The 25,184-nt window shown below is 37.6% G+C and overlaps 2 protein-coding genes across 3 annotated transcripts; one reads left to right on the top strand and one right to left on the bottom strand.

Moving 5' to 3' along the window:
• The first annotated feature begins 103 nt into the window (after nt 1-103).
• Nucleotides 104-14,216, top strand: LOC107861886 (BRAP2 RING ZnF UBP domain-containing protein 2). Of its 2 annotated transcripts, XM_016707264.2 has the most exons (12): nt 112-383; nt 604-719; nt 811-919; nt 1,021-1,135; nt 2,312-2,409; nt 6,773-6,879; nt 12,321-12,570; nt 12,709-12,762; nt 12,924-13,073; nt 13,224-13,288; nt 13,696-13,750; nt 13,848-14,216. In XM_016707264.2, exons 1-12 carry the CDS (start codon nt 219-221, stop codon nt 13,878-13,880), a joined length of 1,317 nt encoding a protein of 438 aa, XP_016562750.2. In that variant the 5' UTR covers nt 112-218; the 3' UTR covers nt 13,881-14,216. The 2 variants fall into 2 exon arrangements, with proteins under 2 accessions (XP_047266056.1, XP_016562750.2); XM_047410100.1 differs by lacking the exons at nt 13,696-13,750; nt 13,848-14,216 and having other exon boundaries at nt 104-383; nt 13,229-13,278.
• A 525-nt stretch (nt 14,217-14,741) lies between these two features.
• LOC107861885 lies at nt 14,742-20,244 on the bottom strand. Its single transcript, XM_016707263.2, has 7 exons — nt 19,645-20,244; nt 18,570-18,877; nt 17,594-18,271; nt 17,176-17,304; nt 16,694-16,897; nt 15,835-16,035; nt 14,742-15,127 (listed from the first exon to the last, which is right to left on the bottom strand). Exons 1-7 carry the CDS (start codon nt 19,901-19,903, stop codon nt 15,008-15,010), a joined length of 1,899 nt encoding a protein of 632 aa, XP_016562749.2. The 5' UTR covers nt 19,904-20,244; the 3' UTR covers nt 14,742-15,007.
• Nucleotides 20,245-25,184: the final 4,940 nt, after the last annotated feature.

Raw genomic sequence — 25,184 nt, 5'->3', positions numbered from 1 at the left:
AAAAAAAAAAAGCACACATCAAATGGAAGGGAGGGAGTAATAATATTTACTATTAAGAATAAAAAAAAGTAGGAAGAGTGTACGAATAACAGTGAAGCAGCAGTAGATGGAAAAATAGTCCTTCCTAAACCGGCCAACCAAACGACCCCGTTTATGTGTCGTACGTATTAACACGCTATATATAATACTTAGGATCCCGAGAGAATTGAGAAGCAGGCATGGTTGAAGAAGTATCAGAAAGGGTGATGGGTGATTGTTCAACCTCTTCCATGTCGTCTAATTTGAGTGAGGTTTTTCACTTCTCATCTGGAAACCCTCGCATCGAAGAAACAAGAGGAATCATGCATCTCTTCTCCAACAACCACCTTTCTTCTCACTTGCCTGTATGTATCCTCCTCTTCGTATTCCAATCCTTCTGAATTTGAACTTTTAGTATTCAGCATTTTGATCTTATTTTGTTTTCTCAAAACTGTTGATCAATAATAGGTCTAAGTTGTGTAATTAACAAAAAATAAAACAATGACTAGGGATTGACTATATGAATCGGTGTTGAACCTTTAGAAATGAAGTCGACTTATCTAGTTCCATTGATGTTGTCTCTAGGTGGACAGAAAGCAGCTCCTTTGTGTGCTCTTTGTTCCGAATCACATGACGTATGCGGACTTTTGTCAGTTTTGTGGTTCATTTATTCAACATATGTTGGAAATGCGAATTGTCAGGTACTCTATTGTAGATTTTGTGAGGTATTTCTTTTGACTGGTTGGACTGTGATTCGTTCTCAACTTTGGTGTTTTGTGTGTACTCCTCTAGGAACGATGGAATGGAAGATTGTTACAGTATATTAATCAGGTTTGATGAGCAGAAAGCTGCTGATACATTTCACAAGCATTTTAATGGTAGAAAATTTTCATCTCTTGAGGTGTGTTTGATCAATAGTTCTCTCCTGCTTTGGCATCGTATTAGGTATCTCATAGCATCAGTTTCATGCTCCGTTCTTGTTTGTTGTTTCTTTGCTTGCAGGAAGAGACGTGCAATGTCCTTTTTGCTGCTGATGTTCATTACACTGGTTCAATTGAACATACACAGTCCACACCTGCAAGCTCTACAGAGCAACCGTTCTGCGCTGTTTGTCTTGGTATTTTACCTTATCTAGTTTCAAAATACTTTTTTTTTTTTGAAATGACTTCATTTTTGGAGCTTACTCATTCAACCACTGAGCACATTTAAAGTGAGATTCACTCCAAAAATGTTAAGAGATTTCCATATTCATTCATTCATTTTCCTCCAAATTGTTTGTAACTTTAGTTTTAACATCTAATGTAAAAGTTTACCATTTGCTATCAATTAAAGAATGTGATGATTTAGGCCATGAGAATATCATATTAGCTTGCTTTATCATATAGCTCGATAGTATGATCTTAGAAGATCTTAGAGATATGTTTTTTTTTTTCGTTTACTCCTTGGGTAGAGTCTAGTAGGTTTCAAGAGTTCCAAAACTAGGTCCTCATTGAGTCTTCCACTAGAACAAGGATTCTAGACTAGTACCAACGAGGAATATTTCTAAGGGTTCTAATTTGTTTGGAACATTCTTAGAAATGACACCATTTACTTATTTTGGCAAACTGGACTAGTACAGAAGAATTGATTTGGTATTGAAATCTCCTTCTTTATTCTTTCATTTTCTCTCTTTGTTTCATTTTATCTCTTTTCTTTCTTTGTCTCTCCATATTTCCGTCTCTTTTCTCTCTATCCATCTCTCGTTCTCTCATTTCTCTTTTAAACACCTTTGTCACAACCCAAGCTGGGGCCATGACCAACACCCCAGGGGCTTGTCCCGCAAGTGAACCAACTCAACTTGACTCAATGTCACATTAAGCTACTTATTATCTACTTGTTCCATCTCATGACAATGACTAATATCCAACATGATTAAAGTATAATATAAACTTGGTAACAGCTACTCAAAGCTCCATACAAACTCACAACTACTTAAATGCTTCCCGTCTCAAAGCATTTATGAGCAATTCGAGTAACTTGATAGGAAGTTGATTTCCGTGGTCAAGGTAGATATGAATGTCTATTTTGTCACCTCTACCCATCCTCTTAGATTTTACAATCCTAAATTTGCTTTCATTTTTGGAAACGTTGAATCAATTTTAACAATTAAATAACATTGAATCAATTTATTAGAGTTTAACCTTATAAAAGAGATTGGTATTCATGTGGATGTGTAGCCAGAGATTTCCAATTTTTGGATGGGAAATATAGGAGTTTCCTCTCATATGTATCTTAATTCCTGTGCAATTTGCAGAGAGACTGGACCAGGATACAAGTGGAATTCTTACAACCATTTGTAATCATTCCTTTCATTGTTCATGTATTTCAAAATGGACAGATTCTTCATGCCCTGTAAGTAATACCGTACTTTTATCTTTCCATCATATGTTTGACCTTCAACTTAGACATGTCTAAGGTTTTTTTTTTTTTTAAAGTTCTCATAAAAACACTTAAACATGGTCTAGATTTTCTGGAAAACTGGATTAATCTTGATGCCCTAGTATTCCTATTCCTGCAATTGTCATGGACCATAACTTGTATAGGTTTTAGGTGCTTGTCAATGTCTTAATTGTTCCCTAGTATTCCTATTCCTGTAATTGTCATGGACCATAACTTGTATAGGTTTTAGGTGCTTGTCAATGTCTTAATTGTTAGGTGCTTGTCAATGTCTTAATTGCCTTACTTGTTTGCTTTAAATTTCTGCCGTAAATTTTTAAGAACGTGGCCTTGTGGAGCATTTCAAGATGGAATGAGATCCACTTCTACAATTGTTGTGTGTTGCACATGCAGTTTTAATTTTTTATTGCATGTAAGTTTCTTGTATCATTATGTAGCCTTTACTTTTCATCACTCTATTGAAAGTGGAGGAAATCTTCTTGTTATATCAATTTGATACCCTTTTATGTCTTGAATTTGTGAACTTTTTACCCCTTACGGTGAAGTCATTTCCCTCAAGGTTGGTTTAGAGATCAAAATCCCCTCCGTCCAAAATTTTGAATAAATGGGCATTCTCCCCCCTCTCAAGTAGTTGCAGTTGACCTCCCATTGGTTTTCACCTCCTTATGTTTTTGAGTTTGGCTGTTAGTTTCCTGTGGTAGCTTGCAAAATAGACACTTTAAAAACTTATTTTGGCATTTAGACACACGTCTTGGAAAATTAGGTGTTTAGACACTAAAATGACATCATCACTTCTTACATACAAACCTAGCACACACGATTTAAAATTTACACTTTAGTCCCCCACTTCATTCATTTAATATTTTCCATCATTTTTTATATTTCCACCATTTTTTCATATTTTCCTATTTTAATTTAAAAAATTGTCCGAGAAGCCACCAATAGGAGCTCCCTTTTTCACCAATAATTTCCGATTCCGGCGACTTTCCGACAAAAAGTTGCTCATCACAACTGAAAATCTCCATTCTTGGTCATTACCTCCATTGTTGTTCCATCTTTTTTGAAAAAAAAAATGCAAAAAATATTTTTTTAACCATTTTTACGAGCTTGAAAAGCTTTTCAAATCCTCTCAATACATATTTCAGTAGTTTAGAAGTCCTACCCATACATTTGTCCATCTCAGAGCTAGGAGGGCATCGATTATATCCAAAATCGATCCATTCACGTCTTTGTACAGACGTTTTCATACCAGTGATCGACCTGCTATAGACCGATACCTTAATTTATTATCGATTAGTGTGGTCTATTATGGCAGTAGCTGAGGAAATTGTCGTGGGTGGTAATTATATGGGTGTGTGGGAGGAGGGTCCCAACTATTGGAAGTGGAAATCATCTAGCAGGGAGACAGTGCCCATCCCGCTGCCTCGCAATGGTTCGTACGACTACATGGTTCGAAGCGTAATTGAGAGCGGAGAATTAGATTGCGAGCCAAAGAACGTTGTGATTAGCTATGTAATGAATGAGCGGGGTAAAATACATCCCACGTTCATAAAGAATGACCGTCATGTGTCGTTATATATGTTCGATGTCGTTGTCGATGGCTCTAGGCCATTATTGAGGATAAATGTCGTCCCGGGGTCTCCGACAATCTCGCCACCACAGCCGACAATCGACGAACATGATTTATTTGAAGATGAGAGTTTGGATGCTCATCCAATGAATTTGGAAGATCATTCAATGGAATTGGAAGATCCAATTTTCTCTGAAGAAGCGGGAGAAGAGTGCGGATTGGGAGCATAAACCAACCACACCTTCTCTGACGGAACTAATTTTCAGCTAAGTCAAACATTTAGCAGCAAAAAGGAGCTGAAATTGTTGTTGGACGTAGCAACTATGAGAAATTCTTTTGATTATGCTATATTGAAGAGCTGCCGCAAATTCCTCAAGGTCAAATGCGTTTGTCCTAGTTGTGCGTGGATGTTGCGAGCGAAGAAGTATCAATGCACGGACAGATTTATCATCTATAAATACGTTGGTGATCACAGTTGCGGCGTCGAATATGGCACGCACAGCCATAGAAAAATCACGTCTAAAGTCATTGCATTGCTCTGTGTGAACCTGTATCGTGAAGGAAAGATTTCGGACACTAGTGAGATTCGGAGGATCGTTTTCAAGAACTTGAGAAGTAGACCAACCTATTGGAAATGTTGGTTGGGGGGTGTGATTGCCAAGGAAATGGTTTGAGGGACAGCGGAGCACATGTATTCTTGCTTGCCGGCTTTTTCGTACATGATCGACGCTTTTAATGTTGGCACTACCTATTCCATCATGGTGAACAAGGTCGATTGTAGGGTGATGTACTACTTTTTAGCATTGGGCCCTTGCATTTAGGGATTCGCCCACATGAGGAAGGTTATTGTGGTCGACGACACTCATTTATACGGCAAGTACGAGGGCGTGTTGCTACGCGCGGTTGCACAGGATACCGAGAACCATATTTATCCCATTGCCTTTTGCGTCGTTGACAAGGAGAACGATGCGCCTTGGACGTTCTTCTTTGAGAAGCTAAAGTCTATTGAGGTTGATGGACCAGATTTGTGTTTTATCTCTGATAGGCACAAGAGCATCGCCAACGGCATCGCGAGGGATTACAACCATGCTCATCACGGGTACTGCATGAGGCATCTAGGTGAAAATCTCTGGGTAAATCACCACTGCGGAGAACACCTCTATCTATTCTACAACGCGACAAAGGCGTATTCTCTCGAGGAGTTTAGCGACCATTTGAGGATTCAAGAACTACTATCCCGCGGAAGCCTTTTTCCTCGAGCATGAGCTTGGTTTCTAGAAATGGAGCAGGGCATTTCCCCGGCAACAGGTTTGACGTGATGACCTCAAATATTGCCGAGTCGATTAATTCTATGTTGATTGCCGAAAGGGAGTACCTCGTGGCATCCATATTCAATTCGATTGCTAAGAGGTTTGGTAATATATTCAAGGAGAGGCGTGCCTACGTCCTCACATATAAGGATAATAAATTTGTGTCCGCCGCCGAAAAGATCTTAAGGGACAATATAAGCGAGGGCGACTCCTAATCCGCACTCTTCTCCCGCTTCTTCAGAGAGAATTGGATCTTCCAATTCCATTGAATGCTCTTCGGAATTCATTGGATGAACATCCAAACTCTCATCTTCAAATTAATCATGTTCATCGATTGTCGGCTATGGTGGCGAGATTGTCGGAGACCCCGGGACGACATTTATCCTCAATAATGGCCTAGAGCCATCGTCAACGACATCCAATACATATAACGACACATGGCGATCTTTCTTAGTGAACATGGGATGTATTTTACCCCGCTCATTCATTACATAGCTAGTCACAACGTTCTTTGGCTCGCAATCTAATTCATCGCTCTCAATTACGCTTTGAACCATGTCGTCGTACGAACCATTGCGAGGCAGCGGGATGGGCGTTGTCTCCTTGCTAGATGATTTTCCACTTCCAATAGTTGGGACCCTCCTTCCACACACCCATATAATTACCACCCACGGCAATTTCCTCAGCTACTGCCATAATAAACCACACTAATCGATAATAGATTAAGGTATCGGTCTATAGCAGGTCGATCACTGGTATGAAAATGTCCGTACAAAAATGTGAATGGACCGAGTTTTGGATATAATCAATGTCCTCCTAGCTCTGGGATGGACAAATGTATGTGTAGGATTTCTAAACTACTGAAATATATCTAATGACGAGGTATTGAGCGGATTTGAAAAACTTTTCAAGCTTGTAAAAATGGTGAAAAGAATATTTTTTACATTTCTTTTCAAAAAGGTTGGAACAACAATGGAGGCAATGATCAAAAATGGAGATTTTCAGTTGTGATGAGCAATTTTTCGGTGGAAAAGTCGCCGGAATCGGAAATTATTGGTGAAAAAGGGAGCTCCTATTGGTGTCTTCTTGGATAATTTTTTTAATTAAAATAGGGAAAAATGGTGGAAATATAAAAAATGATGGAAAATATTAAATGAATGAGGTGGGGGACTAAAGTGTAAAGTTTAAAACTTGTGTTTTGGGTTTGTATGTAAGAAGTAATGATGTCATTTTAGTGTCTAAACACCTAATTTTCCAAGACTTGTGTCTAAATAGCAAAATAAGTTTTGAAAGTGTCTATTTTGCAAACTACCCCACTTTGTGTAGTGAGAGTTAGCCTGTTTTCTAGACATCATATACCAGTATTATTTAGAAAATATGTATTTCATTTGAAGTTTTAATAGAAATTAGCTGACTCAGCTAAAACAAATTCTCTCAGGTATGCCGATATTGCCAGCAGCAGCCTGGAAACTCAACATGTTCTGTCTGTCAATCACCAGAAAATCTGTGGATGTGTGTTATTTGTGGTTTTGTTGGATGTGGAAGGTAATAATACTCTCTCTCTCTCTTGTAATTTGACCAATTCTATTTGAAGTTTGATCTTCTTATACAAAAATAATTAAGAGGGTTAAAATCATTTGCACCCTTAACATTCCTTTAAGAATTAAATTCCTCCAAGTTTGAATAGTAGACGTTTGTCCCCTTATATCATAATTGAGTATTTTAAGTGTATCATAATTGAGTATTTTAAGTGTACCCTCTATGTTATCAACATTCTCTTTTCTTTTGCATTTTAAATATCATGATGTTTTTCTCTTTTCTAAAATCTGTGTTATGGACTTACATACTCCCTCCGTTCACTTTTACTTGTCACTAATTTCCTAATTGAATTTTTATTTTTACTTGTCATTTTTATTTTTATTTTTTTACATATCAACAAAAATATCATGCATTTTTTTTCTATATATACTGTCCTTTGTCTTGAGCCGGGGATCTATTGGAAACAAGCTCTCTACTTCTTTAGAGGTAGTGGTATGGACTGCGTACACTCTACCCTCCCCACACCCCACGATGTGGGAATATATTGGGTTTGTTGTTGTTGTTGTTGTTGTTGTACTTGTCATTTTTTACATATCAAGAAAAGACAACTTTTTTTCCTATTTTTCCTGTAGCATTAATTGTTTTTTCTCCAAATTAATTTCAAGACATAATTTAAACATCATTTAATAGGGGTACTATGGTAAAATAACCATGTTATTAATTGTTTTTCTTAATAGGTGTGTCATCTCAATCTGTGACGAGTAAAACTGTACGGAGGGAGTATATACTAAACATCTCTCTTTTTTTTTTCTCAAGGGGAACATATCTCATTTGCAAAGTGAAGAAAACAAAGTAGTAATCAAGCAAACAACAACAACAACAACAAACCCAGTGTATTCCCACACAGTGGGGTCTGGGGAGGGTAAAATGTACGCAGTTCATACCACTACCTCCGGAGAGGTAGCAAGGCTGTTTCTGATAGACCCCCGGCTCAAGACAGAGAATAATAAACAAGTTCATAATAAAAGCATGAAACAAGATGGCACAACAGAGATAAGACACCCACACATTAATACCCTGCACTAACGTACCAAAGGCACCCCCACATGCACTAGCCTTCTATCCTAATTCGCGTCTTCCACACCTTCCTATCTAAGGTCATGTCCTCGGTAAGCTGTAATTGCTCCATGTCACGTCTAATCACCTTTCTCCAATACTTCTTCGGCCTACCCCTATCCCGCCTGAAGCCATCCAAAGCTAGCCTCTCACACCTACGAACTGGGGCATCCGTGTCCCTCCTCATCACATGTCCAAGCCATCTCAGTGGAACTTCCCGCATCTTGTCCTCCACCGAAGCCACTCCAACCTTCTCACGGACAGTCTCATTCCTAACCCTATCACCCCTAGTAAGCCCACACATCCAACGCAACATCTGCATTTCCGCCACCTTCAATTTTTGAACATAAGAGTTCTTGACTGGCCAACACTCCGCTCTGTACAACATGGCTGGCCGAACTGCCACTCTGTAGAACTTGCCTTTCAGTTTGGGTGGCACCTTCTCTTCATATAACACTCCCGAGGCGAGCCTCCACTTCGTCCAACCTGCCCCAATACGATGGGAGATATCCTTATCAATCTCACCATTTCCCTAAATCATCGACTCGAGATACTTAAAACTATCCCTCCTACAAACAACCTGGGACCCCAACCTCACTACCCCGTCGTCCTCCTATCTCAAGTCATCAAACTTGCATTCCATATACTCAGTCTTGCTCCTACTCAACCTGAACCCTTTAGACTCAAGGGTTTGTCTCCAAACCTCCAATTTATCATTCACACCTCCCCGCGTCTTATCAATCAAAACAACATCATTTGCAAAAAGCATACACCAAGGCACCTCACCTTAAATACGCCGCGTCAACACATCCATCACCACCGCAAACAAAAATGGGCTAAGAGTCGATCCTTGATGCAACCCTGTTAAAACCGGAAAATGCTCTGAATCTCCTCCCGCCGTCCTCACTTGAGTCTTTGCTCCCTTATACATGTCCTTAATCGATCTGATGTACGCCTTCGGGACACCACTCACCTCCCAAGCATCTCCAAAGCACCTCCCTAGGGACTTTGTCGTATGCCTTCTCCAAGTCGATAAACACCATGTGCAGGTCCTTCCTTTCCCTATACTGCTCCACCAGTTTCCGCACCAGATGAATTGCCTCTGTCGTCGAGCGCCCGGGCATAAATCCAAACTGATTCTCCGAAATACACACTATCTTCCTCAACTTCCGCTCGACCACTCTCTCCCAAATCTTCATCGTGTGACTCAACAACTTAATACCCTTATAGTTGGTGCAACTCTGGATGTCATCCTTGTTCTTATATAGAGGAATCATGATACTCCATCTCCAAGCCTCGGGCATTTTCGCAGTCTTAAAGATGCCGTTAAACAACTTCGTCAACCACCTTACACTTCCAAAAATCCACAGGAATCTCGTCCGGCCCCGTCGCCTTACCCCTCCTCATCTTGTGAATAGCCTCGCTGACCTCCTCATCTTAAAACGCCTTCAATAGCTAAATCACGACACCCCTCTGTGTGCTCTAGCTCCCCTAACACAATGTCCCTGTCCCCCTCCTCATAAAGAGAATGAAAATATGACTGCCATCTTCTCTTAATATGCACGTCTTCCACTAGCACACTACCATCCTCCCCCTTAATACACTTCACTTGATCAAAGTCCCGCCCCTTCCTTTCCCTAGCCTTAGCAAGCCTAAACAACTTTTTTTCTCGACCTCTCTCTTCTAACCCCTCATACAAGCTCTTAAATGCTGTCGTCTTCGCAGCCGTAACTGCTAACTTGGCCTCTCTCCTAGCTAACTTATACTCCTCCCTATTTACGCGCTTATCTTATTCATCCTTACTCTCTACCAACTTAGCATACATCCCCTTCTTAGTCTCCACTTTCTTCTTAACTTCTTCATTCCACCACCAATCCCCCCGATGCTGACCACCCCGGCCTCTCGAGACACCCAACACCTCTCTAGCCATCTCCTTGATACACCTAGCCGACCTATCCTACATACCATCCATGTCCCCCCTACACTCCTACACCCCATCTCGGCCACCTTATCCCCTATCTCCAGCGCACTCACCGGCGTCAAGCCACCCCACTTAATCCTAGGTCGGCCCTCCCCACCCCTTCTCTTCCTATCCTTTTTTAAACCCAGGTCTATCACCAGAAGCCTGTGTTGGGTCGAAAGGTTCTCACTCGGAATGACCTTACAATCCCGACACAGCACCCTATCCCTTTTCCCAAGCAACAGAAAGTCAATCTGGGTCTTGGCTATTGCGCTTCGGAAGGTGATCAGGTGATCCTCCTTCTTCGGAAAGCTCGAATTCACTACCACCATCCCAAAGACCCTCGCAAAATCCAACAGAGCCACTGCCTCATCATTTCTCTCCCCAAAACCATACCCACCATGCACATTGCCATAGCCTCCCGGTAACACCCATATGTGACCATTAAAATCCCCTACTACCACAATCTTCTCAGAGCTAGGCACGCCTCTCACCACCTCGTCCAAAGCCTCCCAAAACCGCTTCTTCTCCTCTCTGTCCAAGCCCACTTGTGGCGCATAAACACTACACACGTTCAGCGTACACCCCCCCCCCCCCATGACCGACTTAATAGACATCAACTTATTATTGATCCTCTTCACCTCCACTACCTGCTCTCTACGTTCTTCATCTACTAAGGTGCCTACTCCATTCCTACGCTTGTCGCTTCCCGAGTACCAAAGCTTGTATCCATCCACATCCCTAGCCTTAGACCCTACCCACTTAGTCTCCTGGACACACGCAATATTAATCCTCCTCTTTCTAAGAATCTTCACAAGCTCTATGGACTTACCCTGAAGGGTCCCTATGTTCCAAGACCCCACCCTCAACCTATCAACTCTCAAGTCGCATCTACCTCTACCGCCCCTCGCTCCATACCCCAAACGTGTCCTATCACCGGACTTAGCCCCCCGCCCCAAACCGGCCTTCCCCTTTACCCCACCCCTAAACCTGCCCTCCCCTCATCCCTACCCCAACCCCAGCCCCTAACCCCAACCCCTTCGTACATGACCCTACCCTATCATCAACGCCCAAAGCCACTACTCAAAAAGAAATACAAAGAACGATAGAAACGCGAACAAAAACAGAACACAAACAAGAACTACTAGCAGTAAATATATAGCACACTGTCAGGTCCAAATACAACAAATCAAAATAAAATAAGAATGCAAGACAAGTCACCAATCCAATACAGCAGGCAATCCTAACAAATTAAAGCAAGTCAAGATACGAAAAATAATAGCAAAGGTCAGAAGTCACCGGATTAGCTTATAGACCACTTCCTCCTCTCTTGCGTGGTATGCTGGATCCCGGCAATTTGTTGCAGAAATTGGTCGCCGTAATATTATCGTCGGAGCTTCGCCGGAAAGGCGCTGGAATGACGCCGGGATCAGATCAGGTCTGAATTAGCAGATATCCTGGACCCGCCGGAAACGGTCGCTTGTAACCGGATCTGCATGTCGACTTTGTCGCCGGAGTCGAAGTCTAGCCGACGGGGACCTTAACCCGCCGGCGAAAGCGGTGACGGGGAGATTAGGCCAAAGAAGTAATCAAGCATATAAATTAATTGGAGGCTAGTTATGGATGGTTTTAGGCGGGGTAGAGGTAGGCCAAAGAAGTATTGGAGGGAGGTGATTAGGCGTGACATGGAGCAGTTACAGCTTACGGAGGACATGATCCTTGATACGAAGGTGTGGAGGAACGTTTTGTTTGTAGCTGTGCTGTAGTTTCTTGTAGTCTCTTGTTCGTGGTGTTTTGGTGATATCTATGTTTTTCAAATATGTATTTTATAGTATTATCTTGTGGGTGTCTTGTTTCCTTTATTATCTAGCGGTGTGATATCTCATACCCCACTTGGTGGGAATACACTGGGTATGTTGTTGTTGTTGTAGTGATGAGAAAACTGAGCAGAATAAAAAAAAATAGAATTAAATAATTTATTTGTATCAGTAATTTTATTAAATAGAAATTGAAACTAGAAATTTGTTTACACGATTGAGAATAAGAGAGGATGAGAAATTCATAAGCATATACCCATGCAGGTAATACAAAAATATAATTATTAAAAATGGAGGTACATTTTATAACAAAGTCCTAAATAGTACTATCTATTTATACTTTAAATGAGTTTTTAAGTTGTAACTTAGAAAATATTTTGTCAACAACAATCCAAACTCAAAATTTCTATAAACATAATAGAGAATTTAAGAGAGGAAATGGTTGGTTGAGCTATATAAATAATTTTGAAGACCTAAAAGACGAATGATCTTTTTGACTGCTAGAGAAGTAATAGGTTTAGTTAGGGATGTTCATCATGCTGATTTTTCTATAGATACAAAGAAGCTCATGCTACAAGGCATTGGAAGGAGACACAACATTGCTATGCACTTGAATTGGAAACTCGGCGTGTCTGGGACTATGCAGGGGACAACTATGTTCACCGTTTGATTCAGTCTAAAACTGATGGGAAGCTGGTTGAGCTCAACCACCATTGTCATCATGATAATGATGGCTGCTGCGGCTGCGAATGCGGTGCAGATCCTGAATTCAGTGAAACTATTTTAAACAGCAAAGTTGAAGCTGTACGCCTCTCTCGTCATTTGTATTTTTTTCTTGTTTACTCTTTTTTCATCTATTCAAATGTTTTAGTTTTGGATTGCTTTGGTCATTCTGCTATTTCATTTGGAACCCTTGGTAATCTTCAAATTTTCTAACTGCAGATTGTAAACGAGTACAATGAGCTCCTAACTTCCCAACTGGAGGACCAAAAAATGGTTAACCTTTTTACTATAGTATAAGTTTTCTTTATTTTGCTGATCTGAATGTCACGGAAGCTTTCACGTCTGGTTACTCATTTGAATGTAGAAATATTGTTTAGTTGTTTAGAACGATTCATTCTATTTACCGTACTAACGGTTTCTACTTTTGATCATAGTACTTTGAGTCCTTATTGCAAGAGGTTGAGGAAGAAATTGCAAGGGAAACTAAGGAAGCTGTTGAGAAAGCTCTATGCCAGAATCAAAGGTTAACGAAGTTAAAAGTTCGCTTGGACAAATGCATTGAAGAGAAGAAATTTCATGATGATGTGAGTTTTGTTGAAGGGAATTAATCATTATTCATCTCTAAGCTGTTACCAGTTTATCATCATTTAGTCCACATTTCTTTTTTTTCTTACACCATTTGATTTTTGTTGATTTTGTTTTGAACCTGAATCTTTTGGTGTTGAATTCTCTAGATCAGTGACAATCTTACGAAAAACAAGGAGATATGGGAAGCCAAGATACTGGAAATTGAAGAAAGGTATTACCTTTCCTTTGTTGTCAAGATTGGTTTGGTTTTCTAGCAAAGTTGATGTACTCTATGCGTTGTAGTTTCTTACGAGGAAAAGCTGGACTCTTCATAGGGCAGAGCTTCTTCTTCGTCGTCGTCTTCTTCTTCTTTTTTTTAGTTATTATTGCCGTAAACAGAGTCTCTTGCAAAAATGCATGGTAAAGGTTGCGTACAATAGACCCTTGTGGTCCGGTCCTTTCTTGGGCCCTGCACATAGAGGGAGCTTTAGTGCACCGGGCTGCCCTTATTTTGTTGTTCATGTAATGGATGATCAAGTACTTCTGACCAACTTCACGTGCATTCATCCACAACTGCTAAATTACTTCCCTATCTTGTCATGTAATATCCTATTTTATCTTTTAACATCTATCTTCTAGGGAGAAGAGGGCGCTAAAAATGAAGGATGAGAAGATATCCGAATTGGAGGAAGAGGTAAATTTGACATTGCCTATCAATTGGATTCAGTCAACTGGAGTTGCTTACTTTAGTTTCCTGAGTAAATGTGATTGCTATTATGTTTGGGCTGCAGATTGCGACTTTGATGGCATCCATCGAAACATAAGATGCATTTAAAAGGGATGCCATAGTCAAATGATGAAATGAAGGATAAGATCAGCTTCAATATCAGACAATTCCATTGGATTGACAAGCCTACCTGTATTTGATGCCTCTGGAAAGAGCAGTGACAACGAGGCCTCGAAGTCAAGTGTCAGGAAAAGCAATCGGGGTTCCTTGAATAGAGTATGAGTAATAGGCGCTGTCCAGAAAACTCTTGTGCAACCACCTCAATTAAAAGTGGTTACAGATTTTTGACGGTGATTTTATTAACCTTCTTTTAGTCTTGAGTGTCAATTTTCGGCCTGTTTGTTTCAATGAGTAGCTGATTTGATATTTTAAACTTGTCCTCGTGCATTGCTCGACACTCAGGATTAATTCTCTGCAGTTTCAACCTTTCTGGGGGATGAGGCTTGGGAATCAGATAGTTGTTATTTAACTTGAATTGAGAAGGGTGGTTGGGTATCTTAACAGTGATAAATATCTGCAATGCGCATGTGTTAACAGTAGATGAATCATAATGCTGCAATGCGCATAATGACAATGAGGTGGCATGGCACATCCCAGAATAGTGCAAAGAAACTCCTGCGCGACTGGAGAAGGTGAAAATTTACTTTGGGGGAAAATAGTTGCAAAGATTGAAGTTCATACGCCTATTAGTTTAAGGATATGTAATGGTAATAAATAATGATTCTTGACAACTTTTTCCTCAAGAAAAATATCCTCCTCAGATGTAAAAGCAGCATCCCCAGAAAACTTGGCAAATCAGTACTAACTTCTTGACACTTCTGGTGATAGAACGCGTGATGTAGACAACAACAATTGGCCTTCTACTCGGCCATGGTTTCTCAGGTAAAAGAACAATAAATGATGGAAAGAGCCACTCGCTGCACTTTTCTACTAGAAGAATGTACAGAGAAAAGTTATCTCCATTCTTTATGTGGGAGATAACATAACCAATGGTAACACAAACTAGTAAAAAAAGCTTAAGAATCGATGAAGCTAAAAACTAAAAGCTCTAAAACAGAGCTCCAAACTATCAGCAAGACTACCTAAAGATTGGCTACCTTCCGAGTAAATTTTGGAAAGATATAAATAAATCCCGAGGATGCTGCTTGACTTGAAAAAAGCACCCTATTGATTTTGCAGTTGCTCAACTAAAATTCTATTGATGAAGGGTGACATAGCCGCTAACAATGCCTTGGGACACTCCTCATGAGGAAGATGACCACATCCTGATATTGCAACCAGTCTCTGTATGTTAAATAGACACAAAAGTTAATAGCCTGAGACTAGTAGTAACTTTATGCTTTTATCAGAAGCAGGCTCATAAAATGTTGTCTCAATTTTCATACTCAGATGGTATAACTAGTATTTTATTCACTACACATATTGAAACGGTATTTCAACAGAATAAAAGTGTCATTCAGGACATCATTGCAACAATTAGAAGCCAGTAAAGAAAATCAAAACTGATCAATTTCTGCTATCAGCTCAATTAGCCAACATCTTTGGCGATTATCACCACTTTGATAACATTTTTTTGGACTCGATGGATTTCCAGTTTAATTTTCTGCTTTTATAAATCAATGTTCGGGGGTTGTAGTGGCTCAATGGCAGATGTAGTCCCAATTTTCATTAGTTTCTATTGAATCAATTCCATTCAACTTAGTCACAAACACAATAACATTTAAAAGTTTCATGCTAAGAGGTGTGTTACAGATGAGTAAAATCATATATGAAGCGAGAAAACTCATACTAGGTGGTGTTTGATTTAAGGTAAAAATAGTAAAATAACTGATTAAGATTTAAGGGTGCAATCAGTTTCACTGATCTAGATCAAGTAAGCCAGCTTGTATTAGAGTTAAATAATGACATACAGTAAAGTGCAGAGATGGATATAGAGAGATTAAGATAACTCACAGAATTTACATGGACATAGAGAGATTAAGATAACTTACAGAATTTACAAGTTTTGAAGCCATAGCTTGAACAGACTTTAAAGGTACAACTGCATCTTCAGCTCCCCCAATCACCAAAACGGGTAAACATTCAACTGCTTTTAGCAGTGCTGTTGCCTTTTCTGGGGAGAGGACTGTCTCGTATGATTGTTTCCCTATCTCATGGAGTGCTTCATCCCAACCTTCCACACATAATGGTGCCTGATTACATACACAAGCAGATAGGATTAGGATTGGAATATGTTACCTATAAAAAGTGTAAAGATGCCGAAAGAAGGGACGTGTAAACTATTGGCATCTTGTATGCCCAGAAGTGGCAAGTACTTCCTTCTTGACGATGAAATTTATTACACACATACATAAGGCAATCCTGAATTGTTAAGAGGCTGATCTTCTAAAACTTTTCCACAATGGTTTCAGCTCATCCATACCAAAAGTTGAGCCCTCAATATATGCTAGTTTTTCTGATCATTTATTGTTGAGTGGGGGTTAGGAGGAAAAAAGGAAAGGCGGTGAAGGGCAGATAATCACACAAAGTAGAAGCTCCTTGAGCATGAATAAGTATAATGAACTGAATCATCTAATAAGTGTGCAGAGCCAAAAAAACATCCAAGAAAAGATAGATGAAACTGTTATCTGCCCTATACCTCTTTTTGTCTTTCTTCCTAACTTCCACTGGAAACAAAAATATTTAGAAGTAGCACACCCGAAGAGTCCTAATTGAGGAGGCTATGATGTCATACACAGAATACACAAAATGCAGATATGAAATTTATAGGGAACACATTTAGATGTATCTTCTCTATCAGATCAGACAAAAGACTAGCACACTCAACATTTCAAGAATAAGAACACATACCTTGTATAAGCTCAAAACCTCAGTTGTCAACTTCGTTGTGTCATACCATGCTCGTCTGTTAACAACTTGAGTAATTTCTGTTCGCAAAAGAGGACGCACCAAGTGCTTTTTTCCAAGTGATGTGCGCAATAATACTCTTGCAAAGGCAGGCACCAGTTCTCTTGACAGGCTAACACCCAATAATACAATCCCCTTGATCTTAACCTAATATAGAAGGCAAAAGTAGTAAAATAGTCAAAGCAATGAGCAATTTTCCAACCATAGTATATCAGCTCTTGACATTCAAAACTAAGGGTACACAAGATTTCACGTCACTCTTCTTCAACAAGGATGAGAAATGTATAAGAATAAGCAAAAAAAGCGGGCTACTGACATATTTTCTCAAGATTGAATCATAATTTTCACCAGGATACCAATTCATTCGGTGTTAATAGCACTCATGGCAACTAAAACATGTTAAATCCCACACCCCGAGCACTCACATTAGTAAAATTTGTGGATGACTGGACTCTTTGTGCAGCCATTAGTGCAAGCAATCCACCATCATCATGGCCAACAAGTACAACTGAAGTAAAACCCATCTCTGAACAGAAGGACAGAAGCAGGTCAACCTGACAAGTGAAAATTCAACTGTCAGAAAAGAAAAGCCTAGTCATTTAAAAGGAAAACAATAGCCTCTATGATCATTACAAGTATATGTCCAAATGAAAGACAACTATATACAATTCCCTACGTGTATTGTATACATGCATATGCATTAAACACATATATACATAAACTCCTGGAATTAGAACCTTGAACTCGCTGTTTAACATATGTGCTAAAATTTATAGACTCATTCTTTTGGTTTCATGCCGAAAATGGTCCACTGAAACATAAAATTGAAGAGTGAGACATTACCTGAGCATCAATAGTGTAGGGATTGGGCAAATGATCCTCCTCCCAGTCTGTTCGGAAAGGCCTAGATGTCAATCCCCATCCTGGCCTGTCAAATGCAGTGACTACACAACCTACCTGTTGAGCTAGTACTCCCATCACATTTCTCCAAGAGAAGACTCCACCACCAAAACCATGCACCAGAACAATTCCAAACTGATCATTACCTTCCAGATCTTGTATAGGATGAGGAGACCCGGACCTATCCACTGCATCTGCCTCACCAACTTCATCTAGGTTGAGACTAGGCATTTCTACAGACAAGAGGGGGGAAGTCTGAAACCCATCTAATAAAGGTGTGGATAGACAGTTTGCAGGATATTGACTACTGTAGCTCCTCCGAATACAATAGTCCACGTTTGATAAAAGAGTTGGTGGCCTGTCTACACGGGCGGTGGAGGATAACGAACGACAAGGTGATCCAGGCAAAGTAAGTTTGTAATGAAGAGTAAGCCCTAAGCAAGTAATAAATAAACTGTCAACATCAGCAAGCAGTTTGGCAGGGATTTCTCCGTCCTCTCGAGCTGATCCTGCAAGTTTCCTCTTCATTTCACTATCACATTTTGATGCTTTCCCAGCAGAAGGAGTTGGAGACCGTGGTACTTTATTGTATGCAGAGAAAACAACTTTACAGGGAAGAACCTGTCATTTCCAATAAATCAATTGTTACAAACTTTAAGGTTCCATTAAATTGCTTCTTTGGTCAATGAGTAAATCAAAAACCGACAGCAGTGATTATCTTCACATGGTTAACATTATCCTGACCAAATCACAAGTACTGAATTAGATAGATAACATTTAATCAGAACTCAATCAGTTGGAGAAGTAGTTAGATTCTTTCAAAGAATATCCAAACCAGAACAGTATAGTAGATGTCATTGACGATTAAATGTGTCCAAGAAGTTAAGGTAACTACAAGGGGAAAAACATAACGACTTACAGCTTCGGGGTCAATTCGGTGAAACAAGAGTTTCCTCCTAGCTCGACAACTTGTTCTATAGGCAACAACAATATGTCCAACAGCAAAGACTATAGATGATATAAACAACACTGGCATCCCCCATGACTTGTTCAAATGAAGCTTTTGCTTTGGGATATACGATGAAGCTTCAGCCTCAAAGTATGAATTGCCAGAGAAAACACTAGCCTTTACGGAAAGAAGAATAATGGACATAACAGAACAGAATGTAGCAGTTCCGAGATATGGTCCATGTGAAAGAGCAGGTCCATCACACATAGAATAAACACCTATGATCAAATACTAATATGGATTAGTTCCAGAGACAACATAGACAAGAAACACAACCAATATAAAGTATTCCTAAGAACCAATTCCAATTGAATCATAACACCAACACATTAGTAACTATAATACCTAAACACAAAATCGATTAAAGAAAAAAGATTAAATCTCCAGAGAAGAAGAAGGGCAAGTTTAGGCGAAAATGACTTAACGTCGGAGCTGGTATGCTCACTCAACTAACTGTATTATCTCAAAATTCAACTTTCTTCTTGGTTCCAAGTTTTCTCAACAAAGAAAGCGACTTTCTGATACAAAAAATTATTACTTGACTGACTATGTGAGAAATTAACTCTTTCAAGTTTCTTTTTTTTTTTTTGTTGATAAAAGTGTTGTGTCTGGACCAGCTTTCCCGCACCTCGACTAATCCAATGGCATACATGCCACCTCTTACTAGCAAGAAATACCAAGTAACTCTATCCACCAAGGCTAGGAAGGCTAGGATAGATGGAAAGAAATCACCGATTGTTTTTGTTGCAATTAAGAAACATATTTCAATATGTTGCAATTGGAGTTCCAACTCGATTTCCCAACGCAAAGTACATATCAAACTCCGACATTTATACCTAAAATTCCATCTCAAAGTGGAAAAACTACAAATGAAGTACTAAAACAAGAAGAAGCAAACATGAACTTTATAGGATGCTCGAAATCAAGTAACATGACCACTAACTCGAAAAAGAAACTGAAACTGGAGTGGTAAACAAGAACGTACAGGAGATGATAAGAGATCTCAGGATTGCAACAAGAGGAATATCCATCAAGGAAGTTGTGAATGCATAGCTTTGCAAATGCTCTTTCAAACTGTAACACCTTACGCACGTAAAGCTAGAAATCAACACAGTCGGTAGCAACACATCCCCTATTGCCACCATCACCGGCGCCGATAACATCAGTAGCGACAACAACATCACTACCATGAAATATATAGTCCTTAAACATCTCCTTACTTTCTCCACCACTCCCTTCCCCATAACAAACTACAAAAAAAAAAAACAGTTTTCCTCTTGCCTCGACAACTACAATTCGGTTACATTTGGTGAATACTATGAGATCGTAGACGCAATGAAATTGTAGCGACTGGAGGAGACGGCGGCTCAACGGCCATCTGCCGGCGGCGAATATAAAACGGTAAATATGGTGCTAGGGTTTAAGTTGTTGAAAGCTCAAAAGAGAAAATGGAAAGTGTAAGCGTTTAGTTAAGAGGTAATGAGCAGAAATATATTTAAACAGAAACAGCGGACTGGGGGTTGTCGCCGGAGTGTTTGTACTATGGTTTTCTCGCTCCTGTAATAATTTATGGATGATCAATTTATAAAATATTCTACATAAAAATATTTTATATAAATATTTTATGCAGTTAATAAACATTTTTTTTTAGTGAATGCAGTTAATAAATTTGACATATTATTACAGGTTATCAATTTTTTATAGAAAATTTAAAAAAATAATTTGATAAGTAAAATATTTCATAGTATACTGTAAAAAACTTAAATTTCAATTTATTGTGTTTTTTAAAATTTTATTTCTCTTATTTTTAACATTACCACCTTTTAGTTTAGGCAAAAGACATAACTCCTCTGCTTTGTTTGTAGTAGTATCTTCTTTATTTTGGTCCAGACTTTTTAATTCTATCCAATTCAATAATTTTAACATAAAATTTTATATTTATCTTATGAAATTTATTGTATTTAAAATTAAATTTACGATTTTTTATGAGGAGTCAAACTCTTATCAACAAATTAAAGATTAAAATAATCGAACAACTAAGTTATTTGTACCTTTCACTAGGACATACTTGTTAAAGTAGATTAGAATTATGTTGCAACTATATATATGGCATCTTAATTGTTGATGGACTATATATGGAGTTCTTTGGAGGCTAGAATCTACATGAAAATAGGTGTATATTATTATAAAAGTAAATGGCAGATATGCATATATCTTACGCTTCTCAAGTTTTACTATATAGGGGATTCTTTGTTCTTATTTCACTTTTTTTTAATGAATGGAAAGATAAAAATGTCAAAAAAAATTCTTTTCTATTCTATTCGTCATGTATGAAAATTATTACAGTCTATTCTATTCGTCCATGTATGAAAGTTATTAAAGACTTGAAGTAAATAAGTTGATACCTTGGTTAGAATAACAAAAGGAGTAAAACGAAAGTTTTTCTTTTTTCTTCCAACAAAAGAAGTTGAAAGTGCTGGAATTCGTTAACACTGGCCCATTTACCTGCCTGGCAGCTTTTCTCTTCTTTTTTTTTTTTTTCTTTTCTTTCTATTGAATATAATGGTTGCCGTTATCTTTGCTCGTATCTTTTTGTGAATTCCAAAGTTTGCTCCTTTACATTTTTCCATTCACGTCCTTTTCTTTTTCCTTTTTCTCCCTTCTTTGGCCAGAACTTTTCAATGATTAGCAGTTTAGCACTATACTTTGTAACACAAAAGTTATTAAATTCACAGATCTTTTTATACTTCCTGTGTCGCATTTCATGTGGCATTTTTTTATTTTTTTTTTATCTTGATACGATATATTTTTAAAAGAAGTGTGTGTTTTAAAACAACTTTTAGATATTTATATGTTTGTGAATTATTTGATTAAGAAGAGAATTTTAAAGTTAAATTGTTTCTGACTACAGTAAGGTGACACTACTTTTTAAATGAATTAAAAATAAAATGTGTCACATAAAGTGAAGCGGAGGGATTAGTTTCTAATAAATGAGGTTGTTAAAGTATTTGGTGACAATGATAATTGGGTACTTGTAACTTATAAGTTGTCTGAATTTTAAAGATATATTTTATACTACTTATTAATTTTAAAATTCAAAATGGATAAAATTAAGATTATTAATTCGCAATATAATCCGATTCTTACAACGAATTTCAGCTAGTAAAGAACAAGCATCTTGTTTGGTGATGAATTTAATAATCAAATTTTGAATTTTAAACTTTTTTAATACTCCTAGTATGCTATACTAAGTGACTTTTGTCTTTTATGAGTTTGAATAACGACATTAATTATTAGATGCTTCAATTGTGTTTGGAAGACACACCAATTATTGTTTAAGAACGATTAGTACAAAGAATGTTTGTTAATGCTTTTCATTTGCCAGGCTTGCATTGCATGGATATATAATAAAGTCCATAGTTAACAGAGAGTAAGAAGCTAAGAGGGAAGATCTACTAGTGAGAAGAGGGAGGATGGAACACTAATGAGAAAATATAATAATTATCTGCATTCAGTGAGTGACAGATACAGTATTTTGAAATTTATATATTCGTATAACAATTTCAGTAAATAATGTAGGTATTTAGTAGATTTCTTAAACATTGAAAAGAGAAGTATACATTAATCAAATAACCAAAAATATGTATTACTCCCTCCTTTCGTTCGAATTTACTTATTACTATTTTTCTAATTTGATTTTCATTTTTACTTATTATTTTTGACAAATTAAGAAAGACAAAAAAAATTCATGTTAAACCCTTAGTATTAATTACTTATTTTTCAAATTATCTTTCAATATGCCTATTACTAAACATCAATTAATAGAGGTAATAATATGATAAAGTCATTATATCCATCATTATTTTCTTATGGTCAGAGGCGGACCTACGTATAGAGTAGGGGGTGTACGTGCACCCGCTGGCCTCAAGAAAAACTCTGTATATGTAGGTTGTATATCTGTATATATACCAGTAAATTTAACTAAATATATGTTGTGTACCCTCAAAGATAGTTTGTGTTGGTGCAGTGGTTGAACTTGTAGCATAAATTTTTTTTTTTTTGGGTGGAGGACTTTGGTTTGAAACCCACCCAACTACAATTGTTTTATTACTCCCTTTTCCAAGTACAATTTGCTGCAGCATTTGCATTATTGCTGCTCTCTTCCCAGACAACATTGACACACACAATATTTATGTATTTTTAATTTTATTCCAAAAATACAAGCTCTCCTCCAATTTCAAAAGGCAAATTCCCCCTATCTTATACTATATAATGTTTATTTTACTTTAATTTTTTAATCATTGACTTATTTTGTATTTAAAAATTAGCAATTTAAAGTTTGAAATAGGCTTAAATGCAACGTTTTCTCGTAGCAACCATTTAGCAAACAAATCTCTCACATTTTCTATTTTTCAAAAACTCTCTATTATTGTTGAAAATATAAAAGTGCATCGAATTTAAGTAGGGTGAATAATACTCTTTTGTCATATTAAACCAAATTAATGATATTTAATAATATTAAGTTTTCAAAGAACTATATGTCAAATTTTGGCACTATCAATTATTATGTTTAAATATAAAGGTGCATCCGTCAAACTCAAATCCTGGGTTCACTTCTGCTTATGGTTGTGCTATTTCAAAAAACGACTAGTAAAAACAAACGAAAAGAGTATTTAATTGGCTACTTGAACTTTTATCTCAGCGGTAAGAATTCGATTTTCCATCTAATTACCCCCTCTCTCGTTTTTCCTTCCCCAACATTCAATTTTAAAGATGAAAAAGAATTTACACTAAAAACTAGTATTGTGTTTTGACCCTCAAATTATATATTCCTAATTATGTTATCATGATATGAGGAAACATGTGAATAATATGTAATATAGTTTAGAAGTGAGATAGTATTACCAACACGGGTTATGGTGTAGTGGATGAGGTTGCTCCATCCTTAATTAGAGGTTGAGAGTTCGACCCTGGTATGGAGAAAACTCAGTTAAGAGCGCTACCCCCCAAATGGGGGCCCTACCCGGCACAAATTTGGATTAATCGGACTTCAATGCGGGTACCGGACATCAGATGGAAAAAAAAAAGAGAGAGAGAGAGAGAAAGAGAGTATTAGGCGGCAAATGCGTTGAAATTCAGTGGTGTAGAACGTGAGACCGTTAGTTTCGCAGAAGATGGGGGTCGCCTGGTCGGGACCCGAAATATATATTTGTTGCCTTTATCTTTTTTTTTTTTTTTTTTTGTAGACTTCAATTTATAATTCGTTTTTAGTATATAAATTTTATTTTAAAAAATTATAGACGTATTCAAATTTGTACAGAACATTATTATTAAGTGATAACAATTTTTTATGATTATTTACAAATAGAATGATAGGAGAACTTTGAACTTTTTTCAGATTGCTTATATAAGAAATTGAAGAATTTTAATGTGTCTGTCCCGTAATAGGGACCAAAGTTCTCTGCAGTTGTTTTACCAATTCAGGCCACAACGGCCATATCAATATCACCAAACTTTTAACTTTGGCTTCTTCTTTCTTTCTCTTTTCCTGTTTTGTTTCCCCTAAGACATTTCAGGAAGAGTACACTTATTACTTGGAGGACATTTTAGGAAGTGTACACTTATTACTTGGAGTATTAAAATAGTGAGATAGTTATGGTGAAGTTGTTGAGCTAAAACAAGTCATTATATCGTATAATATTATGCGTTTTGGGTCAAGTTCATATAATTTTTTCTCAAAATCTCTCACTTTTTACGAGTATATATATATATAGTACAATGTCTATAAATTGTTCAAACAACTTGTCTTTCTTTCGCTAATATAAACAATGAGTTTTACGTTAAGTAAGAAACAGAAGATGGAGTTAAAGAATAACGTGCATGTCTGATCTAATTGTAAGGTGAAAAACAAAACGCAATATCATATATTTCCACCTAAACTTGAATCCATCCACTGTTTCCCAAATATATATTGCTTTATGTCTTTAAATTACAAATGTTTTTTTCCCTAACAATTCAAATTTCAAACTAATATAAACAATTAGTGTTACTTTATTATTTTAGACTTGACTTGACATCTTTTTAAACAATCTACCTAACATTATTGGGGTTAAATTGGACTGAAACAATGCTTTTAAAAAATAGGAAATAAAAACCAGCTTCGCAGACAAATTCGACAGAATTTAATAGCTTTGGTTTAAATTATATATTTGTGTTTAAAAAAAAACCCACCTAATATGCATAAATAGTTTATCAAGAACACAATAAATTACATTTCAAAACTCACAATTCTAGCTCCACGTATAGTAGCCCACTAGAGGTCATTTATACAGGGGAGATAATATTGGGAGACAGATAAGGATTTAACTGGGACCAAATGCCAGCTGACGATAAATCCATTAATTGATACTTGATAATCTGATATTGCTTATGCTGGCATGGTCCTATTAATTAGTCTTTGTATTGCTTCATTCATAAAAATGAAACCATCAACTACACAGTGATTCTTTTCAGTTTTTTTCCATT

Source organism: Capsicum annuum, chromosome 3, assembly GCF_002878395.1.
Source record: "Capsicum annuum cultivar UCD-10X-F1 chromosome 3, UCD10Xv1.1, whole genome shotgun sequence".
NCBI classification, from domain to species: domain Eukaryota; kingdom Viridiplantae; phylum Streptophyta; class Magnoliopsida; order Solanales; family Solanaceae; genus Capsicum; species Capsicum annuum.
Note: the sequence above shows the minus strand (reverse complement) of the source record. Positions and strands in the feature narration are given on the sequence as shown.